This window comes from Gopherus evgoodei, chromosome 7, assembly GCF_007399415.2.
Source record: "Gopherus evgoodei ecotype Sinaloan lineage chromosome 7, rGopEvg1_v1.p, whole genome shotgun sequence".
Taxonomy (NCBI): domain Eukaryota; kingdom Metazoa; phylum Chordata; order Testudines; family Testudinidae; genus Gopherus; species Gopherus evgoodei.
In genome coordinates, this window is record NC_044328.1 from 85,278,854 (window position 1) to 85,300,483 (window position 21,630).

The 21,630-nt window shown below is 47.3% G+C and overlaps 1 protein-coding gene across 3 annotated transcripts in view; it reads right to left on the reverse strand.

Moving 5' to 3' along the window:
- Window positions 1-20,620, reverse strand: part of HEMK1 (HemK methyltransferase family member 1) — a 51,453-nt gene extending 30,833 nt beyond the window's left edge. Inside the window, exons 1-4 of one of the 3 annotated variants that reach the window (XM_030569548.1) lie at window positions 20,347-20,620; window positions 17,935-18,441; window positions 17,317-17,408; window positions 16,168-16,261 (exon numbers count right to left, since the gene is read on the reverse strand). In XM_030569548.1, the coding sequence (XP_030425408.1) occupies window positions 16,168-16,261; window positions 17,317-17,408; window positions 17,935-18,186 (438 nt within the window). In that variant the 5' untranslated portion in view covers window positions 18,187-18,441; window positions 20,347-20,620. The remainder of the gene's footprint in view (window positions 1-16,167; window positions 16,262-17,316; window positions 17,409-17,934; window positions 18,442-20,346) is intronic. The other 2 variants (XM_030569547.1, XM_030569546.1) reach the window with 2 other exon arrangements.
- Between the last annotated feature and the right edge of the window lie 1,010 nt (window positions 20,621-21,630).

Below are 21,630 nucleotides of genomic sequence, written 5' to 3' on the forward strand. Positions count from 1 at the left end.
CTTCTTCTTTAGGTCCAGTGCTCCTTGATCCAAGGAACAAGCAGTCCCCACTATCAGACCATCTATGTTGTGCAGTGCCTGGCATTTGCCATATTTATGAGCTGCAGGTTTCTCTAGTTAGGTCAATTTCCTAGAGCCTGAGCAGAAACAACCCCACCACCCTCCTGAAGCCTGTATGGCTTCCGCTCCTCCCTCTCTTGCTCTGCTTCCTCTTCCTGTTTATGTAGCCCAGCTCTAGGGTGGAGAAAAGCCCTCTGGATTACCCCAGGCTGCCCCAGCTGTAGGTTCCAGCCTGTCCCTCAAAGGCATAGTATTCTCCTTCACAGACCGCCATCCCAGGGCAAGCACCCTGGTATTTCACATAGGAAATATGCTCATCTAGGAGAAATCAGCTCTCATGTGATTACACAGCCAGGAGACTAAGGTCTTGTCTGCACAGGGAAATGGATCAGCATTGCAAAACCAGAATAAGGGTATGCCTCCATGACAATTAAACATGCGTGGCTGATCCATGTCAGCTGACTCAGGCTCATGGGGCTCAGGCTACACAGCTTTACAATTGCAATAGAGATGTTTGGACTTGGGCTGGAAGGAACCCGAGCTTTAGGACCCTGCAAGGGGGGAGGGTCCAGAGCCCAGACTCCAGTCCAAGTCTGAATATCTACACTGCAATTTTAAAGCTCCACAGCCTGAGCCCTGCGAGTCTGTGTCAGCTGACACGCGCCAGCGGCGGCTGTTCAACTGCAGTGTAGCCATACACTAATTGTGTCACTATAACACCCCGCTGTGGACACTATTCCAGAATAAAAGTGACTTTATTCCAGAATAGTGTGTCCACAAATGGCAGTTATACTGGGATAGCTATAGCAGGATATTCCACTACAGCTCTGCCAGTCAATATCCCTACACAGATAAACCCTTGGCAAACAGGCTTGTATTCAGATGGGAACTTCATTCCCCAGATCCTACTCTGCATCAGACTGGAGCTTCCAGCTGGGGAGTAGCAATAAAATGGAAATATTAGAGATGCCAGCACTTGACATTTCCATAGAGAAACTGAGCACAAACCTCACCACCCTGCACTCCAAGTACAAGCTACATTTCTTTGACCTTGCATTCCCTAACATAAACATACAGCCATATGTATACTAACACCTGCCCTCCTAAACCCTATCAAAAAACCCTCTCCACTGCACATGCTGCTCCCCTGGGGAGAGGCTGAGAGAACAAACAACAAGTGACAGGTTTCAGGCTGCTTAATGAAATACTGGAAAGTGCTCAAATACTATGGTGATGAGCATGGTATAAGAAATATAAGCTAGAAATAGAGGTTTCTAAATTGGATTTACATATTAATTATACAATACACCTCTACCCCGATATAACGCGGTCCTCGGGAGTCAAAAATCCCTACTGCGTTATAAGTGAAACCCCGTTATATTGGGGTAGCGGTGGCAGGGATCCAGCCGTCATTTAAAGGGCCTGGGGCTCCCCACAGCAGCCAGAGCCCTGGGCCTTTTAAATCACCAGCAGAGCCCTGCTGCCACAGCTCCAGGGTAGCGGTGGCAGGGCTCCAGTGGTGATTTAAAGGGCCCAGGGCTCCAGCAACTGTGGGAAGCCTGGGCCCTTTAAAGCACCGCCCGAGCCCCATTGCCAGAGCCCCGGGGTTACTGTGCTATATGCGAACCCGTGTTATATCAGGTCGCGTTATATCGGGGTAGAGGTGTATATAGTATTATTCTCATATTGAGAGTATTCACTGAGCTAATAAATACTGCTATAGAATGCAGATTTCCTTTCAGTAATTTCAATCCACTAACCTAGTAGACAAAGGCATAACAAGATCCAAGGGCTGGAAGATGAAGTTATGAAAATTCTAATTGGAAATCACAGGAAACATTTTAACAGTCAAAGTAATTAACCTTTGGAACAAATTATCAAGGGATGTGGTGCATTCTCCATCACTTGCTGTCTCTAAATTGATTGAATTGGATGCCTTTCTAAAAAATATGCTCTAGTTCAGACACTTTATTTGGCTCAGTAGTGCCAATTACATAAAAAGGAAGAGCAATTCCTTCTACTGCAGGAACTACATGCAGTACATCAGACCAAATAATCACAGTGCTCTTAAAATCTACAGAAATTGGATATATAGTCATCCTATTTAGCTTAGGTGTTTATATGTCCCCATTAACTACAATATGGTGAGCACGTATCATTATTTAATGTACTTATCCTCACAACACCCCTGTGAAGTAGGGAAGTGCTATTATCCCCATTGTAAAGATAACAAACTGAGGCAAAAAGAGACTGAGGCCATGTCTACACTATGGGAGGTAGAGTGGTACAGCTGTAGCTATGCTCTGGTAGCACCATAGCATAGATGCTTCCTATGTTGCTGGATAGGGCTTTTCCATCGACGTAGGTAATCCATCTCCCTAAGTGGTGGTAGCTAGATCAATGGAAGAATGCTTCTATTCGGGGGGCTAGGTCAGCTTAACTAAGCAACTGAGCAACAACACTTGGCTGATCTAAATTTAAGTGTAGACCAGGCCTGAGTGACTTGTCTGAGGTCACACAAGAAGTCTGTGACAAAACAGGGAAGTGAACTCAGGTCTCCCATGCCCCAGGCTATGCCATTTTCCCCCTTTTGGCATGACTCTGAAAACTTGTGCTGAGTTTCTCTATCTCAGGCGGCTGGGAAAAGTGAAGATCAGAAAGGTAAGAATCAGATGGTGCACATCATGTCAACACAGTGCTTGGTTACCATCAAACTATTATTTTGTTTTGCTTTTACTGCTGCATATTAAAAACCTCAGACACACATTAGCAATTCACCTTAGATATTCAGCCTAGTTAGATATTTATCACTGGGCACTGGAGAGATGTGTTATCCACTTGATGAAGAAATGCTCAATTATGGGGCTATTAAAATGCAAATTATTGCTTACAATAAATGTCAGAGCCAGTGTGCGAGCAGCCCACACGCTCAAAATCCTGCTGATCTGAATCACTGCTACAGATAGCGGCAGAGCTGCTGGATTTATGTTCCTTTCTATGCAACCGAGTGTGCATGAGGGAAGGTTGTTTAAAAGAAAATTCTGCATCTAATCCCAAGAATAACCCCTACCAGCACTTTTTCTCTGGCATGCAGTAGTCTTTAGGGAGTGAGGGGGCAGGGAGAGGGGGGACAGACTGTGAGATACTCCTCTTCTTTCATCAGTGGAAATGGGACTGGGACACACAAAGCCATTAACAGCCTTCAAGGAGAGATGTACATTTCTCCCAGAGGCTGGATATCTAAAGGTGATCCACAGCAGAAGGGAAGGCTGCAGAAAGGAGGGACAGAAGAGGATGGTGACCCTAGAGTGTAGCAGATGGAGTAAGGCAAGGGCAGGATACTGACCCCAGGAGGGAAAGAGTGACAAGGGGATAGAGTAGAGATGATGGGCTGGACCAGTGGTGCATTTAGTGTGGGAATTTCCCTCCCAGATGAGGAGGCCAGTTTCCTCCAGTCCCACCCAGGGGGGCAGGGGCAGAGGTTATTGCCCCAAATCTGCAGTGCTCCTATCCTTGCCTACATAAGGAGTGCCCATCTGCTTCATTCTAAGTCCAGCAAGCAGGGGCACGGCCCACCTTCATGCTGTCTATCGTCCAGCACAGCTCTGCTCTATGCCTTTGCTTAGCCTGTGCAGGATGGATGGCACTGCGGCAGGGTTCCTGGCTGAGACTCAGGAAACCATGGTTCAATTCCTATCTCTGCCACAGAATGAGAAAGTGATGTTCTTTCTTTGTACCTCAGGCTCCCACCTGTACAGTGCCGATAATGATAATTCCTCATCTCACAGGGGCAGTGTGGGGATAAATCCACAAATATTTGAGAGGCTCTGAGAGCCTGTGATGATCCATACATAATAGCCCCATCCATGGTGATCCATACATAATACCTGTTATCCATATACTATGTAATCGTCTATATTTATAGGATGAGGGGCTGGGGATGTAGGAAAAGGGCAAAGGGTTGCTGTGTGTGGGGATCTGAATTTGGCACCCCCACTGAACCAGGCTGGGAGAACTTCAGGGGCCCTGGGCTCAGTGAGTACATTGCTTTAGTAACCCCTTTGGCAGACAAATGGGGTTCTGTTCACAGCCTCTGGAGGCAGCAATTTCCAGCCCCTCCTCATCTTTGACACGGGGAGGGAATTTAAGAAGAGACTGGAAAAGGAATAGAACAGGGCATCCTTGGAGTTTAGCGGGAGGGAAAGAGCTTTCCAAAAAATTTCCTTTACCAAGCAGGAAAAAAAAAAAAAAGTGTATTCACTTGCTTGATTCCCATCATTCTGAAAAAAGAACAGGAATACTTGTGGCACCTTAGAGACTAACGAATTTATTTGAGCATAAACTTTCGTGGGCTAGAGCCCGCTTCATCACATGTATGTAGCGGAAAATACAGTAGGAAGATGTATATATACACATACAGAGAACATGAAACAATGGGTGTTACCATACACACTATAAGGAGAGTGATCAGTTAAGGTGAGCTATTAGCAGCAGGAGAGAAAAAGAGCTGTTTGAGTGGTAATGAAAATGGCCCATTTCCAGCAATTGACAAGGAGATGTGCTCAAATAAATTTATTAGTCTCTAAGGTGCCACAAGTACTCCTGTTCTTTTTGCGGATACAGACTAACACGGCTGCTACGCTGAAACCCATCATTCTGAGGTTCTCGAACTTTCACCTGCCTTAACAAAGCAACCCACCGAGCCCTCAGCTGCTTTTCCACAGTGACTTGTTTGACTTTACTGTCTGAATCCAGCTAACTTCATGCTATGGTTTATTTTTTCCACTTTCTGAGCTAATTGTGAAATAAATGTGCATATTTGCAAACACCCGCAGTTCCCCATGGACCCTGACTCCACCCCTCCAGCACACACATTCTCACAGGTTCTCGGTATTAGCTCCCCCTCCCTGTGGCCGAGTCTCTTGTTCACTGTGTTTCTTGGAACTGCAGCTGCATAAAGAGAAAGTCAGGGCACTGCTCGCCAGAACCCAAACCACAAGCTCTCCACCTGTGCAGCTCCATCCGGCAGGCAGCATATGGCCAGGCAGCTTGTAATGCAAAGATGGGGAAGTGGAAATATACTTGAGAGTCTCATGACTAGAGCTGAGCAAATACCAACAAAAATCACCTTACCCTGTTTGTTACTATTAGCTAGAAACAAAATGCTGAATCTGAACTGGCCAGGTTCACACCCCTTTCCACTGTCTTCTAGAGAGATGCTTACATATGCCCCGGGATATCTGACTTCCTTGCAGTCATTAATGGGTTTATTCTCACCACACTCCCGTAAGAAATTTGACCCCTGTGTGACAGAGAGGGAACTGAGGGATAGGAAATCTGTCACTGGTCACCGAATGTCCTCTCTCTACTCATTTTCCAACAGCAAAAACATTCACATCAGCAGCAAATCTAAGATTCAAAGTACAAGCATCCACCTCGGAAACTTGATTCCTAGGCCTGGACTACACTTAAAATGTTGATCAACCCAGCTACAACGCTCAGGAGCATGAAAAATTCACACCCGAGTGTTGTAGCTCTACTGACCTAACCCCCCCAGTATACAGGCTGGAAGGTCAATGGAAGAATGCTTCTGTCAACCTAGTTTCAGCCACTCAGGGAGGTGGATTTCTTACTGTCACGGAGTCCCTGGGCGATGATCTGGAGCTGCTCCCTATGAAGCCAGTCAGGACTCTGGTGAAGTCTCCTCTCTGTGAGCAGACTGTCTTTTGGGCCAGCAACTCACAGGGCTTCCACCTTCCTGGGTCTGACCTTGGAGCATTCAGCATCCTCTGTCCCTCTGTGCACTTCCCACAGCGAGTCCGCCCAGGCAGGGTCCTGGGGAAGCCAGAGGATCCTGCACCTCCACTTCGCAGTCAGACGTGACTCTTAGCCAGCCAGTAAAACTGAGGCTTATTAGATGATAGCAACAGGGTCTAAAACAGAGCTTGTAGACACAGAGAACAGACACCTCAGCCAGGTCCCTTTTGGGGGGCAGTGAACCAGATACCCACATCTGCACTTCACTCCTCCTCCCCAGCCAGCTCCAGACTGAAACTCTCCAGCCCCTCCTCTCTGGCCTTTGTCTCTTTCCTGGGCCAGGAGGTCACCTGATCTCTTTGTTCTCCAACACCTTTAGCTATCCCCTTGCAGGGGGGAAGGGCCCCGGCCATTAGTTGCCAGGAGACAGTGTCGGCCATTTATGCACACTGGCCTTTATCCTACCACCTAGAGACTTAAGAAATGCATAGGGGGAAGTGAGGCACCCCTACAGTATTCAGAGGAAACAGAAAGAACAGTCCCACTTCGTCACACTTACACTGGTGGGAAAAAACCTTCTGTTGCTGTAGGAAGCACCTAAACTATGATGCTAAACAGCTGTAGCTGTGCCACTGTAGCACCCACAGTGAGTCAAGCTTTAAGAGTTAATGGTCATCCACTTTGGGAACAGAAACCACAGGGTGTGATGTGTGTTTCCAATCAAAATGATCACATATATGGAAGATCACAATGAACTGTTAGTGATTGTTTCGAGGGCCATGACTGTTCAGGAAAATTATTTGACAGGTTAATAGGATTTTGCAAGCCGTTCACAGGAAATTTGTGAATTAAATTAAAAAAAACTGAATTTCATGGAATAAGTTATTCATCACAAACTATTCACTGAGTCCAGGCTCATTACAAGAACAAAATTATTTGAAAAACATCTTCAAGAAACTAGTTAAATGTGAAAAGCTCCTGTGTAACTAACCTCTTCAGCCCAAGCACTTCTCTGCCTCCCAGGATGGAACACAGTGTGAACTTTGGACAAGCACTGCTTTGCTGATGTCATCCTACCTCCCATTTGCATTAGGAGACTGCTGTGTGAAAGCTGTCTGCAGAGGTATAGAGAGCGATTCATCTTAGGCTTTGGTGGGGGGCTCATGCAATCTTATGGGTACAAGAGAAAAGAGCCCGCTGATATCCAGTCGTCCTCCGGTGGCTGTATGACAGTACCACATAAACCCTGAACAATTAGGTGCTGCTGGCAGCCTCTGTGCTTAATAGACGTAGGACAGGGATGCTGCAGTTCAATATTGTGCATACTGGAGGGCAGGACAGGTACCACAGGGTGGGTTGTAGGCCAGGGCTGAGGTGTACTGGCAGAGCTATGTGTGGGCCCAGCAGTGGGATAACAGAGTATTAGAGGTTGGAAACTCACTGGAACACGGACTGCCTTTCCCAATGTTCTGTGTTTGTACAGCGTCTAGCACAATCAGTTCCTGGTCTATGACTGGGGCTCCTATACACTATGATAGCACAGTAATAAATATTAATAATAATCAGTACTGTCAGAGAAACTGGAGAGTAACCCCATGTTTTTCTTTCACATAACACAAAATATAAAATTAACAGCTGCAGGGGCAGGGACATAGCTTGTTAACCCTCTTAGCACCCCAAATGCTTCCTTCAGGCTTTGATGCTTCTCAGCACCCCCTGGGAGCATCCCTTTGCGTCATACCATTCCTGGCTCAAGTGTCCTGAAGGAGAAGGGAAGATGAAGTTTGAGGGTCTGTGAATCTCTCAGGTTAGAGTTGGGAAGCAGGGGGGAGACAGTAAGGGATACAGAAGGCTGGGTGTACACCCCTGTCCAAACACCCAGAAACACACACTGTCGCTTCCTGGGAATGTTTTTACATGTGATTTTTTTTTTTCCCAGAAACTGCACTTCCAAGAATCCAGGACTCTCTGCAGAGCCTAATCTGATCACCCCCTTCCTGTTTGTTTGTCCACTGGCTCCCAATCGATCTGCAGCAGGGCACATGGAGGCCAAGCAGGAAACGTGAGCATATGGAAGCCATGGAAAATTCCCCCGTGCCCCTTTTAAACACTAGGCCTGTAGGCCAACTCCATGTTCAGACGGCAGCACAGCTCACAGCAACCCCAGTTCACCCACTGGCTGGAAGTGTGGGGAAAGGGACACACCTCACATACCCCCAAGCCTTCCACACAGACCCTAGACAATCCCATGCCAATGAGGCACTGAGGCAGCCATACTAGTGCTTTCGGGGCAGCAGCCCAACACAAGGCCACTGAGGGGGACCTTTGATCCCAAACAGACCAGGAGGCAGTTACATGGATGCCTCCAACATTAATCTTCATCCCCTCATAGCTGCCCCATAACATCCGCAAAATGCTGGCTTCCTCTGAAGCTGCAAGTACTGGCCATTGTCAAAGACAGGATCCCAGACGACATGAAACACTGATCCAATCCTGTCTGGCAATTCCTGTGTTCCTAAAACCCCGTTTAGGCTAATGTTGGTGAGGGACAAAGGAAATGGGTTGTGGATTCTGTACAAATTAACCAGCAGACTTTATTCAAATGACTCTCCCCAATTACTTTTCTGCAGTAGTTTCACCCAGCTCTAGTCCTGACTTCCCACCCTGTGCTTTAACTGCTAAATGACACTGCTTCTCAGCTAAGGACCTGAAGAACATGGACCTGAGATCCCAGTCTCAAACAGAACAGGATTCCAAAGGAGCAGAGGCTTAGAAAGCAAGAAAGTAAGAGCCCATGTGGGGTATGAGAGCTGAGAGATATAAGGAACAACTAGTATGGTGGAGAGGTGATAACCAGAGCATACATTAAGTCAAATCATTCCAAGCATGTCCAGGTCCATGTGTGCCCTTAAAGGAAAGTTGCCTCCTCTCTGCCCAGCACCAAGGGGAGCAAATAGTGTTTGCAAAGACAGGTTGGGGATTTTTAATTAAAAATTGACATTTCCAAGTCTCTTTTGGTACTCCCCAGCTGCCTTAGCATAGCTCCTTTTATCAAAGGATCCCAAAGCCCTTTCCAAAGGTGGGCAAGCATTGGTATCTCCACCTCACACACAGGAAAGTCAGAGGCACAGAGGCAGGAAGTGATTTGTCATGGGCCACACAGCAGCTCACTAGCTCGATGGTTGTAGTAACAGTAACATGGGCAGCAGTGAGCAGCGGCACAGGCTAGTTACTATGAGTACAAACCCACCTGGACCCTGTGGGTACGTAATCAGGGCAACTGGATCATGATACCATTCCTCAGGCTACTGTGGCTACACTACTCTTTTGAGCTAATGTGAGTATATCTCTGCAATCTAGGAATCACACTGCTAGCTGAAGGGGGCAAGTAGACAGCAGTGGTTTTAGTGCATACTCCCATTCAAGAACATCAGAGTTATAAATAAAACAGAATACCCCTGCTCTTGCCAAAACACAAAAAAGTCAGAAACCTAAGAAATGCACAACTAAGGATGCACATTCTACCAAAAAACCTTAACTCTGCCCCACAACAATGCTAGCCAGCCGGCCATCCCTTTTTCTGTCTTTGCACGTGGAGTATCGGAAATGTGCACCACAGAAGATGGGGTTTACAATTTTTCATACACATACATCTCTCATGCTGAATGTGCCTCTTAGGGTGTGGCTACACTTGCAGATGTAGAGCGCTTTGAGTTAAACCGGCCTTCATAGAGCACAGTAGGGGAAGTGCTGCAGTCTGTCAGCACTGACAGCTTCAAGCACACTAGAGTGGCCACATTAGCAGCTCTTGCAACAGCCACAGAGAGCAGTGCATTGTGGTAGCTATCCCAGCATGCAAGCGGCTGCAACGTGCATTTCAAATGTGGGGGGTGTGGTCAAGTGTGATAGGGAGTATGTTGTGTGTATTGGGGGGAGTGGGTTGGGGGGAGCTGAGAGCATGTCAGCATGCTGTCTTGTAAGTTCAGACAGTAGCAGACTCCCCCTTTCCCTCGCCTCTCTCTCTCACACACAGTATTCCACAGTAATGGTTGCTTTGTCCTGGAGCAGGTAAGCAGCCGTCTGTCAAACAGAGCTTTCAAAGGGCATATCCAAAACAATGACAAGAGTGGCCACTTGACTTAAGGGGATTATGGAACATTTCCAGAGGCTGATGAGAGTGCAGTAATGCAACACCTTGTTCACACTGATGCTGGGGCGCTTCAAAAGTTAATCTACTTGCCGAGGTGGAGTCAGAGTGCTCTACGTTGCCTTGCCAGTATGGATAGGGAGTGAGCTAGTGCGCCCGGGGCTCCTTTAACGTGCTGTAACTTGGAAGTGTAGCCAAGCCCTTTGTCCTGACTCCATCCTTTCCTCTTTACAGGTCAGTGATTTATTTCTAAGATCTAGTCCCCACAACCAATCTAAGACATGCTTGTCTGGGATTAAAAAGCCTCCTACAGCTCTGAAATGGTGCTGAAATCCCAGCAAGCCACGGGGCTGTGGAGGTGTCAAAGATTGTCCCCATGAATCCCCTAAGGCTCAAGTGGGGCGGTAAGCCCTGACAAGGTCTAAGGGGAGGGTCAGTGGTAGTGCTAGTTAACCAGCTTCTGTCTTCTAGCTGAAGACAGAAGCTGTCGCTGAATTGCTGTCACAGTGGAAACGCGCGTGCCGCCCTTCGCAATTCGGCGCGCTGCTTGGGGCGGCGAAAACAATAGAGCTTCCTAAGGATAACTGAAAGTTGTCCCTTCCTGTGGCTCTCCATTCAGCAAGTCCACAGGAAGGCATTTCAGAAGGTTCTGAATGGACCGGACTGTTCTTCTCTGGCAGTAAAGCCACATTCAGGGGAGAGGGATTTGGAGGGAGACAATATTTACTTTTAAAAGCGAGCCTTCCTTTGCCTAAAAATACAGCCTCACGCAGGGAGGAAAATAGACACCGGAAACTCTGTTAATCATCAGCAACTGGAAAATAATTCCTGGAAGTCAAAGGAACCTAGGTAGCGGGGAGTGAATCTGAGCCTAGAGTGCCCTCTAGGGGTGAGATATATGTTAAGAAAATAATCTAGGAGGTAAACAATAGGACCAGATTAAAAACTCCTTTATGTGAAATTATGATGAGGCTTAATTTAGCCTGTGGTTACACATGTAAGATAATATCTGGTTTGCCTCTGGCTTGAGACATCCCTCACATGATTTTGTTTTTCTCTATTCCATAAGAGGCTAAAACACCTGTACACTATGCAGAAGAACAGCACACAATCTAGCCTGGGAATTTGTGGAAGGTGTTTCCCCAAAAGACTAAGGCCCCATTGTGGAATTATACTCTATCTAGACTGTAAGTTGTTTGGGGGAGGGACTGTATTTTTGTGTTTCTACAGCACTTAAGACAATGGGTCCTGGTCCATGATGGAGACTACTAGGCACCACTTCAATCCAAAAAACAAGATACATAACAATAACAATACATGAAAAGTAGAGAAGAGCCAACCTTTGGCAAGAAAATCTCCACCCATTCAAACTGCTAATACAAGTAAATCTGGGGTGTAAATACAGAAATAAAGCCAACCACCTTGCTTGCAAACGTTTTTTGGTGTCTTGAGTCTTTCATTTTGAAACTCAGAAATCTTGTGCAGCCCTTGAATAGGAAGAAATTTTCTGAGACAGTTTAGTATCGGTTTCTTAAAGAAATCTGGCAAGGATCTGAACTGAACGAGCACTCATGGACCCAAAATCAATGATTAGATTAAAAGAACTCTGATTAACATGAAATTTCAGCTTCACTCTGATGGGTTTCAAAGAAATCCAAATGCTAATGTAAAATACAAGAAAGGGTGTGAAACTGTATGAGTTGATATGAATGCAAAAAATTGTGGGTTGAGAATTTACACACCATGGAGATGAGTACAGCATAAGAACTTGAATAGACTAGAAAGTGATGAATTTCACACAGGCGAAAAACAAAACCAGAAAAAGGAGTTTATTTTTCATTTATATATTCGCTCATACAATCAAATATGATTTTGCTAGTTTTACACTCCTTACATGTCTGTTTCCTTATTCTTTTTTGTATTAATGTAGCACCTTGGGGCCCCAATCAAGAACCAGGACCCCATTGTACTAGGTGTGGTACAAATGTGTAATAAAGACAGCTCCTTCTCCTAGCTTGTGCCTATGTTTACAGACAGGAACATTTGTGGAAGCAGCAAAGTTTCACCAAATAGCAATAAGAAGCACATTTTGTACTTGTAAATATATCTGCATCAGAGTCTCAATAGTAAGAGTTACATTCAGCCAGTCAGGGAACAGAAACATGTCAGATGATTTGCGTATACTCAGAATGAACCAGTTCAAATATGGGATAACAATTACTGGCAGTGAGCTGCCTGTGGATGATCTACAGACCAAGAATTATTCAGACGTTATCTGGTGAATGATTTCTAACCACCAATTGCTATAAGAACATTGCAAATTGCTTCCAGACAAATCACAAGCAGGAAGACAGTTCAAATGTACTGACTACATTATTTGCTCAAAAAATAAATTAGAGATTTTTCTGTTGTATTTTTAAAGTAAAATAGAATTCCTGAAAAGTTACATTGGCGACATATGCAAAGCAACACCCACCCCTGAAATACACCACACAGAGCTAACTGTCTGAAGCAGCAGAGTGAAAAGAGCTGGTCACCTACTCAGTTTGTGCAACAGATTATACACACTATGTGGTGTTGGAAAGAGTACACGCACAAAGCATCATCCAGCTGGATGGTGCTCAATATCTGGACCTGTCCCCACCCACTTCCTATCCAACTAAACTCCCCCAAAGCTGGCCCATGAGTGCTCCCACATAGTGTCAACAGCCTGATAACTGGGCCACGTGTTTGGTGTGATTGTGATGTCAATGGTCTTGCCCATACACCTTCTGAAGACAAACAACTGAGTTCCCAATGTTTTTGTCAGCTTGATATTAAATTACAGGGCATGGCTGGGAATGGTGACAGGGGAGGATGGGATTAAGGCCAGGCAGAAAGAACACACAGATCTTCAGCCGTCTCTGCATCAGATACCAGAAGTGACTGCCTCAAAATACAGCAGCTTCATCAGAGCCAGCAGCAGGTGCTCCCATTATCAACAGACTCAGACCTGAGCAATACACAGACTTACACAGCAGCAAGAGTGAAGCTCAGCATACCTCACCATCTCTCACCATGCCACTGCTGACCAGCATATGACGTTACAGAAACGATGATGAGACAACAGAAAGCCAAGAAACAGCAGCAGCTACAAGAGAAGCAGCAGCAGCCTGGGGGATATGCTGCTGCTGGTCTGCTTTCTGAGTAAGACAGATACTTACTCTGCAACAGGGTAGGTTCCCCTCTAACCCCTACTCATCAGCACCCTCCCACTACTCCTCCTTATCATCCTCACTCATCAGATCCTTTGTTATTTCCTCTTATATTTCCAGATGAAATGATACATAGGACAACTCCTCTGTCCTCCCAAACTCAGCAGCAGCACAGACCACCTGCTTGCCAGCCTCTCACAAGTGCCTGCCTGATTGCTTCCTCCTTCCAGTTAGGCTTGGCAAATTAGATCTAAATTAGTGGGTGGCAAGACATGCCATGTTTCTCTACAAAGGAATTCACTGACATAAGAAACATTCCCAGGAACCTCAACAAAGGGGAAATTTAAAGCCTTTTGAATTTCTAGGAGTGCGCCAACAAAGGGTTCGGTGCCCACGTGCAGGAGACGGGTGACCGTGAGGAGAATTCAGCTGGGATTCACTCGGATGGAATGAAAGAATGTGGCTGCATTTTGCTGGTTAAAAAGGCACTGTGGCTGGGACGTCTATGGCCTTGTCTGCACGGGAAAGATTTTTTGTTATAACCTAAGGTGTGAACCACTGTAGTTATACCAGGATCAACGCCTACATGGACAGTCTTATTCCAGTTTACAGTGACCTTCTTTAGGTTTAATTTATGTCACTTGTGACGGGATTCAAGCTATACCCCCCCCCCCCAAAAAGCCACTCTTATACTGGAATAGGAGTCTCCACACAGTGGGTTATAGTGGTCTAAATGGTAAAAATTTCCCTTGTAGACAAGGTTCCTGCCTGTGCTGAACACCTTTAAATGTAGGATGTTTCAGCACACTGCATTGTAATTTGGGCCAGTGGAGATGCATTTACCAAATCATGCAAGCACATGGGCACAACCACCAATGCTCTCTTGCATTGGCAATCATGGCCTGCTCTGTATGCAATAGGCCTTTGTTTAAGAACTGGCGGGCAAGGCCGGCTCCAGACACCAGCATTCCAAGCAGGTGCTTGGGGCAGCAACCTGCAAGCGACAGCAGTCCATGCATTTTTGGCCCCAACCAGTGTGCCGAGTTGCCACTGTGGATGGTAGGGGCAGTCCGTGTGCCGTTAGGGTGGCACGCGCGTTTCCGCGGTGGCGGCAACTCGGTGGCAGCTTCTATGTTCAGCTGTCCGTGGCGGCGCAGCTTCTGTCTTCTGGATGAAGACAGAAGCTGCTGCTGAATTGCCGCTGCCGTGGAAACATGCGTGCCGCCCTTCGCAATTCGGCACGCTGCTTGGGGCGGCGAAAAAAGTAGAGTCGGCCCTGCTGGCGGAGTACTCTACTTTTTGGCTGTTGATTTTGGATGTAGCTGTTGAGGGGCAGCTCTCTAAGAAAACAATCATCATTCAGGGCACCTGCTCCAAACTGGATCATCATAACCAGCATAATAAAAGCAAGGCATTAGACACAACTTGGGCAGTTTCCACTCTTGGATGCTAGCACTACATTTTGAGAAAGCAATCTTGGTGCAATTTTGCCTAGTAGGTAGAACTCTGCATGGATAAAAAAAAAATGTGTATCTGCATCCAATCCACAATCTGCAAACATGGTCCACGGATGCAGATATCCACCGATTTCCAGGGCTCTATTAGTAGGAAACTAATGAGGTTGTGCTGATGTCACAGTACTGACTAGGACTCCAGCGCTGAACATTCATGGGATTTTTCACCTAGGGCCTGCTCATCCTTCCATTAAAATCAATGGGAGCTTTGCCACTGACTTCAGGAAGAGCTGGATCGGACCCTTACACTCTTGCCTGACCAAATAATAGAAATATTTTTTTCTCAAATATTTTATTTTTGGTTAATGAAAGAAGCAGGATGGACAACCCTGGGGACTGGAGGTCCTCTCTTTACCTACAGATCAGGTACAGTACATCTAGGTGCTTTCCACACAGTCTTCCTCACCCCCCACTCCCGATCCCCAATACAGCTCACCCATGAGCTAGCAGATCTGTCCTATATGGGTTATGTATTTCAGTTTCCGTGCCTTATTCTGTCTTTGGCATCTCTGAGACTACCAGCAAGGATGCTAATTGTATAGGTCACTTTTGTGACATGGGCACCTACCTAGGAGGAACTGAGCAGTGACCCACCAATTTAGTTCATAATGGCCACCAAGCTGTAGTCAATTGGTAAAAGCACTTAGTTACTAACAGTTGGGAGCAAATCTGAGCGAGAGAGCTAGAGATGAAAAGCTCCATGGCCAATCCTCTTAGCCACCCAATTTCCTTACTCTGTCACCAGTCCAGGTGGATAAGGAACACAGAGTGACTCAAGGGATCGGTATGACCCCACCGTCTCTAGGACACTGGTTCAAATGCAGTCCATGCTAGAAATGATCTGTTTGGTGGCCTAGGAAATGAGTCAATGATCTGAGTCCAGTTTCTTCAGTGCTTGTCTGGCAGAAGCTGCCCAAAGGGAACAGCTTCCATCCTCTACCAACCCAGACTCAATCTGAAGCAGCAAAGACACAAATAGGCTCCAGGTATCCCACTACCAATATCCTGAGATTTCAAGATGAGTGATTGCTACCTTCAATCACAGGCTGATTTTGTTAACATAAGCTCTGAATAGCTGCAGGCTTCTTATTCTGGTATCAAAATAGCAAGTCAGTGGGCTCTATTAATGTCCTTAGGATATGGAGAAAGCCATTACCATCGCAGAAAAAAAGGAAAATGCTCCAACTACTTCCACTTGGGGTTTCCTTGTGACTGGCCAAGGTGAAATAGATTTGCTATCAAAGCCTGCCCTAGTGTGGGGCTGGGAGAAACACAGTCTCTGCCCCAAGAGCATGGGCCAGGAAGCAAAGTTCACCTACAACAGTCTCAGATATCTCCTTTCTGCCTCCTCTCCTGCCCCACCCCAAAGCAAGTGTGAGGTGGTCGGTCTGGGCATCTCATCACCTATAGACAGACTGTCATGCAGTACAGGGCACATCTGTAGCAATGCAGTGCATGGAAGAGCAGTTTAAACGTCTCCTTTCCAAGGTCTTACCTCTGTCTCGGGCCGAGGAATGAAGACTGGGGGTCTCATCTTGAGGGTCAGTTCCCGGAAATCCCACTCACCAAGGACGTACTGCACAGGCATCCTGCAACAGGAGGGAGTGGGTTATGCATCACATTAGGACTAGGCTCCCCTGTTACAGACAAGCCTTCAACCATCTTCTTATCAACCTCCAAGCCATAGGCATTGTCACTGCCAGCACCTTTGCTTCAGGGGATGGAGGGCAATGCCTGGCACTGCTAAAGATCCTTGGATGTGGGACTGAAGAGGTCTAACAAGATAATCCATGAACATGTGGGCAGTGAGGACATAATACATGAAGCCCAGCATCCACTGCTGACACACAGTGCCTCTTCTAGAATCCCCTTCATACTCCCTGTCATGCATTGCAGAGCTAACCCTCACTGCAAGATACAAGCATGTTCCATAACCACCAGTCACATGGATAATTTGGAGGATGTATGTCTGCAGTATCCAAAGGGTTAAGTTTTTTTCCATATCTCCTCTAGGCTCACTCCAGATGCCTTCCTGGAGGTCTCAGTTTTCTCAATGATCCAAGTCCCTAAGTATTTCCTCTCCTCACAGACTGCCCCACCATCTCCAGTTCCAGGTGACTTGCAGACACCAGGCCCAATTCACCCCTGTACTGATAGATCCTGTAGGGGGGGAGGGAGGGAGGGGAATACTGGGTTTTGCCAACTCTACAACAGCCAAGGAGACTCCCAACATCAGAAAAATTCCCCAGAGGCTGGATCTGCCATCTCTGGGGTGGAATGTGACAACTATTTAACACTGCACAGCAACACTGCACAAGAGTTGAGGTCAGGGAGCTGAGAAGAGGACCATAGTTAGCGGAAACTGACAGGGGAGTGGTGGCACAAGGCACTACTGATACTCAGAGCCAACAGCCAGCTGGGCCTGGCCTCTTTTGTAAGTTCCACCCCATGCATCCTCCTTGTTCCAATGGCAAACTCCTATTACCGCCACTCCCTGGTCATTCAACAACGAAACGGTGCTAGCATCTGCTCTAGCACTTGAGTGTGAACACAACCCCCCTTGCTCTGTTTGTTTCCCCCATTGCTACTTCCTTCCCACTAGAAGGAGATGATGCTGGATTATTTTAAAAGGGGACACTCCTACCTTTGTAGCCGCTTCATACTCAACTGCTGGATCTGCTGCCGCTGCACTAATGTGAGTGGGGTGGAGAGGCTGCCAGCACCCAAGCTGTGAAACTGAAGAGGAAATCACTTTAATACTTGCCCAACTGTGCAGCTTGCTCATCTCTTTCTCCTGTCCCTGAACAGCACCTTTAAAAGGGTATTGGAACATTCACTAATAAATAACACTCCAGACTCTGAGATCCCAAATCGTTAGCAGAATCTACATAGAAACTTAGAAGTGACTGATTCAAACAGTTCCCCTGATAAGTTCTGGGGTTCAGGAGAGTGGGCCAAATTCAAGGCCACACAGCCACAGGTCCGGGCACAATCTGGGTGCATGTTTCCCATGCTACAACAAGTGCTAACCCTGGCAGATCCCTGTACAGAAATCATTAGAGGAGGGCAAAATACTTAAAAAAATTAATGAATTTAGACTCCCCCCCATCCCTGTATGAGACAGGAAAGTGTCAACCTCCCCATTTCATAGCTAGGGAAACAGAGGCACAGAGATTAAACAATCTACTCAAGATCGCCAAGTTTGTTGACAAATCAGGAGTGTTGTGACCACACAATCATAATCCCTTCCGCACTACTTAACTGTCTTTGCTCCCAAGATGTAGGAAACGATATACTCGCTGGATTCCTGTGCTTCAGGGATCCCATTTGCCTCAAACACACCTCGCCAGTAGCTGACCAGCTCAGTGGCTGTCACTTCAGCACTGAAATTCTGCCTCCGAAGCAGGCGGTGGGGGTTTAGGACACAGCATTTGGGAGGACTCCCTCCCTCTCCTTCACAGAGATTCTGGAGGCCCAACACCATCCGGCGCAATGGGCTGGTGAGGAGCCTCATCTCATCAGAGGCCACTTATGGTTTCCAAGCTGCCAGGTGTGTCCTTCCTTCCCAGGCCACCTTCACCAGACCTAGTCAATCTCAAGCCTCAGCGGGCCGGCAGCATGGTCTCACCACCAGACACTTCCACATCATGGCTGCTAAATGCCCACCAGACGCTCTGCTGCTTCAGGAGTCTTCTCATGCCCATGGGCGTTGTGAAAGGCGTCCTGCAGGCATCTCCTCACAACACCAGCTCAGGGCACCATTCCTCTGCTGAGAGAGAGACGGAGAGAGTGAGAGCACTTGTGGCTTATGGGCTAGTGAGTCAAAGGGAATCCACCCACCAGAGTGAAGGGTGCTTTCCCCACTCCCAGCCAGAAAGGCGCTCATGGTGCACAGGAAAATACAAACGATCATTCATGCTATCACAAAATGAATCTATGGTTAAAGGACTGAGATTAAACAGCAGGGAACTAGTAGGGGCAGGACACTGGGAATGGGGAGTGGGAAATGGGGCTTTTCGCCTCTTAAGTCACCAGCTCTGTTTCGCCTTGGAAAGTAGCAACTGAGAGTTACAGTCCAAAGGGTGACTCCTGTGTGAAATGAATCCATAGTCTCAGCCCCCTGCCCTGTGAACAAACATCCACACACCAAACCACTGCCACCATCCCTGGATCAAAGTGCTCCCCACCCTCTTGCTGGCGTTACAGAAGAAGCAGCGAATAGATAGAGAGTCCAGACTCCCCTGTAGGTAGTCGCTGCAGGGTTGAGGCGTGTTGCTGGTGGTCTGTGGGGATCATGGCATGCTGTTGATTGTGCTGTGGATAAACAGATTCCAGGCTCTGGCTTTGGTTGGGGAGAAGCCAGTACACAGCTATGGTTAAATAGCCATCACTTCTTGGTCTTGGAACTTTTGTCCCACAAAGCACGAGGTGGCTGCATTGGACAGCGCGTCCTGCTGCCTCGGTTCTATTCTCCTGAACATACCATCTCTGTATCCTGCCACCCTTGCTCTATTTCCAATCTGCCCCAAATTCTCCATCTTAATGTGAGCTCATGATACTTGGAGTGAAAGAGTGAGAGCCTCGCAAATTCACTGCCAGTCACCCTCCAAAACACTCTCATGAGCTGCATTGGAGAGTGAGCAGGAGTTGGGCTCCAGTCTCCATGTGAAGAGGTTTGGCATGGGAAAGGAATGAGGACAGACAGTTGAGGGAGAGGGGATGGAAGATAGCTTGGCTCATGAAGGGTAGGAATGGGGGGGGGCGGGGGGAAGAAACACGCTAATGAGGAGAAAGGCCAGTCAGGACAGGAAAATCTGCCAGAGGGAAGTCCTGCACATCTTGGGGAGAGAAGAACAGCTGCATCCATGCACGGAATGAAGAGAAAGAAACAGGAAGACCAGAAGGAAAAAGGAGGAAAAAGAGAAAGGGAGCCAGAACTCTATAAAACAGTTGTTCAATACCACACTTTGGAGCTGTGATTTAATGGAGGACACAGGCCAAAACTTTCCCCCATTTTTCTCTGAAAGGGGATGCTCTCCCTTCTCAGTCCTTGCTCTCTGCAGCTGCTATGGCTTCCCCTTACCCCCACATTTTCTTTTTGGAAGGTTGACAGGGGTGCTGCTTAACCACCCTAAGAGATGCCTGTCCCCCGTGCATAGAGGGTCATTGTGAAAAGCAAAATAACCTTTCCCAGCTGCAATATGGCCTGGAATACAACGACAAAGGTTTTCCTATGAGGAATAACACAGGAGGGAACCAATCAGGTGAGAATTAAATGGACAGATTCAACCCACCTCTGTCCAAAATGCTGGATTTTGTAACCTCTGCCCACGCCCGGAAGTTTTACTAACCTCACTAAGGGAAATGTTCGTGCCCTGGTTTGTTTTAAAACTAGACTAGTGGGAATAGTGGCTTTTAACGACACACACTGTCGCATCCCCTCTGTGCAGTATTTGCATCCCCATTCAGCCGGCAACAGACCGGCGAGGGGGAAGGAAGACTGACTAGAAGCAGAGAGAACCAGGCGGACTCCATGGATTTTATCTCGCTGCGCTGAGGGAAACGCAAAACAAACGAACAGCCAGCCAGAGGGGGGAGGGGAGTCTGGGGTTTCCCGCCTGTTCCGGAGCCCAGGTGCTGAGACAGCAAAGCCACCAGGTTATTTACAACGTACCAGCGCCCCAGACTCCTGGCAGCGCCCGCTGCTTTTTCCCTGGTGCGGGACCCGAGCCCGCCCAGCGGGTTTGAGTCAGGGATTCTCCGGGAAAGGCCGCAGCCTTTAGGGCGCGCGCGGCAGCGACACCTTCCCCCGACTTGCACTCAGGGCACTTCCTGCTGGGGCTGCAGGCAGCGCGACCCAGGGTGCAACCGCGGCCTCCGTGCACGGTTCCCCTCGCTGCACTGTTCCCCAGCCGGCAGGGCTCCAGGCAGAGCGGCTGCTAGGGGGCAGAAAAGGGCGAACTCAGGGCAAAGCGGCGGCACAGTAGCAGCTCGAACAGTCCCGCCCAGCAGCGCGGGGGAGCCAGGGGAGGGGGCCACTTCTACACCAACCCCGGCGGCCCTTGTGCGCAGGAAAATAGGTCCCAGTGCAGAGGTGGGTGACAAGGGAGCGTCCCCGAACAGTGGCGCTTGCGCTACAGTGACTGCCACATTCCGGCTGGGGTATTTTCAGGAGTTCAGAACAGATATTCATCAGTTTCATTAAACCCCATAATGCAATTAACAGTGCCCTTCCTTGGAAGACTCAGGCAGCCACCTTTGAAAACTAGACCCCGTGCCTCATGATCCAGAGCAGATCCCATCAGATCCCATGTCTGGTCCAGACATGGGATCTGATGGGATCTGTTCTACTTAGATTGGAGACCTTTGGGGGCAGGGATTGTCCTTTGGTGGTTACACGTGCACAATTCCAATCCTCAGCCGTCCATGAAATCTCTAGTGGCAGCCACACTGCAAACAATAAACATAATTCAGGGGACTGGTTTCAGCCACTAACAAGAGTCTCTTCTCTGTGGAACCTGAAAAGTTTCTCTCACAACAGAAGTTAGTCCACTGAAAGATTTATTTTTTTTTAATTAAAGCTAATATTAAAATTATCAAATACACAGGTTAAGGAAAGAGTGTAATGCTTGAATTGTCCAAAAGTACAGAGTTTAGTTTAAAAGTCATAATATATATGTAAAAGCAGCAAAGAGTGCTGTGGCACCTTATAGACTAACAGACGTATTGGAGCATAGACTACCCACGAAAGCTCATAAGGTGCCACAGGACTCTTTGCTGCTTTACAGATCCAAACTAACATTAGGTACTATATATAGTACCTAATCTGCAATATCCAAAATTAAGGTTAATAAATTTAACAAAACAGTTTAGATATTAACATCCAGATATTCAGGTACATCACTCATAAAAAGGTTATACCAAGAGTAGCTTGTGGAAAGCAAATATAGCATTGAGT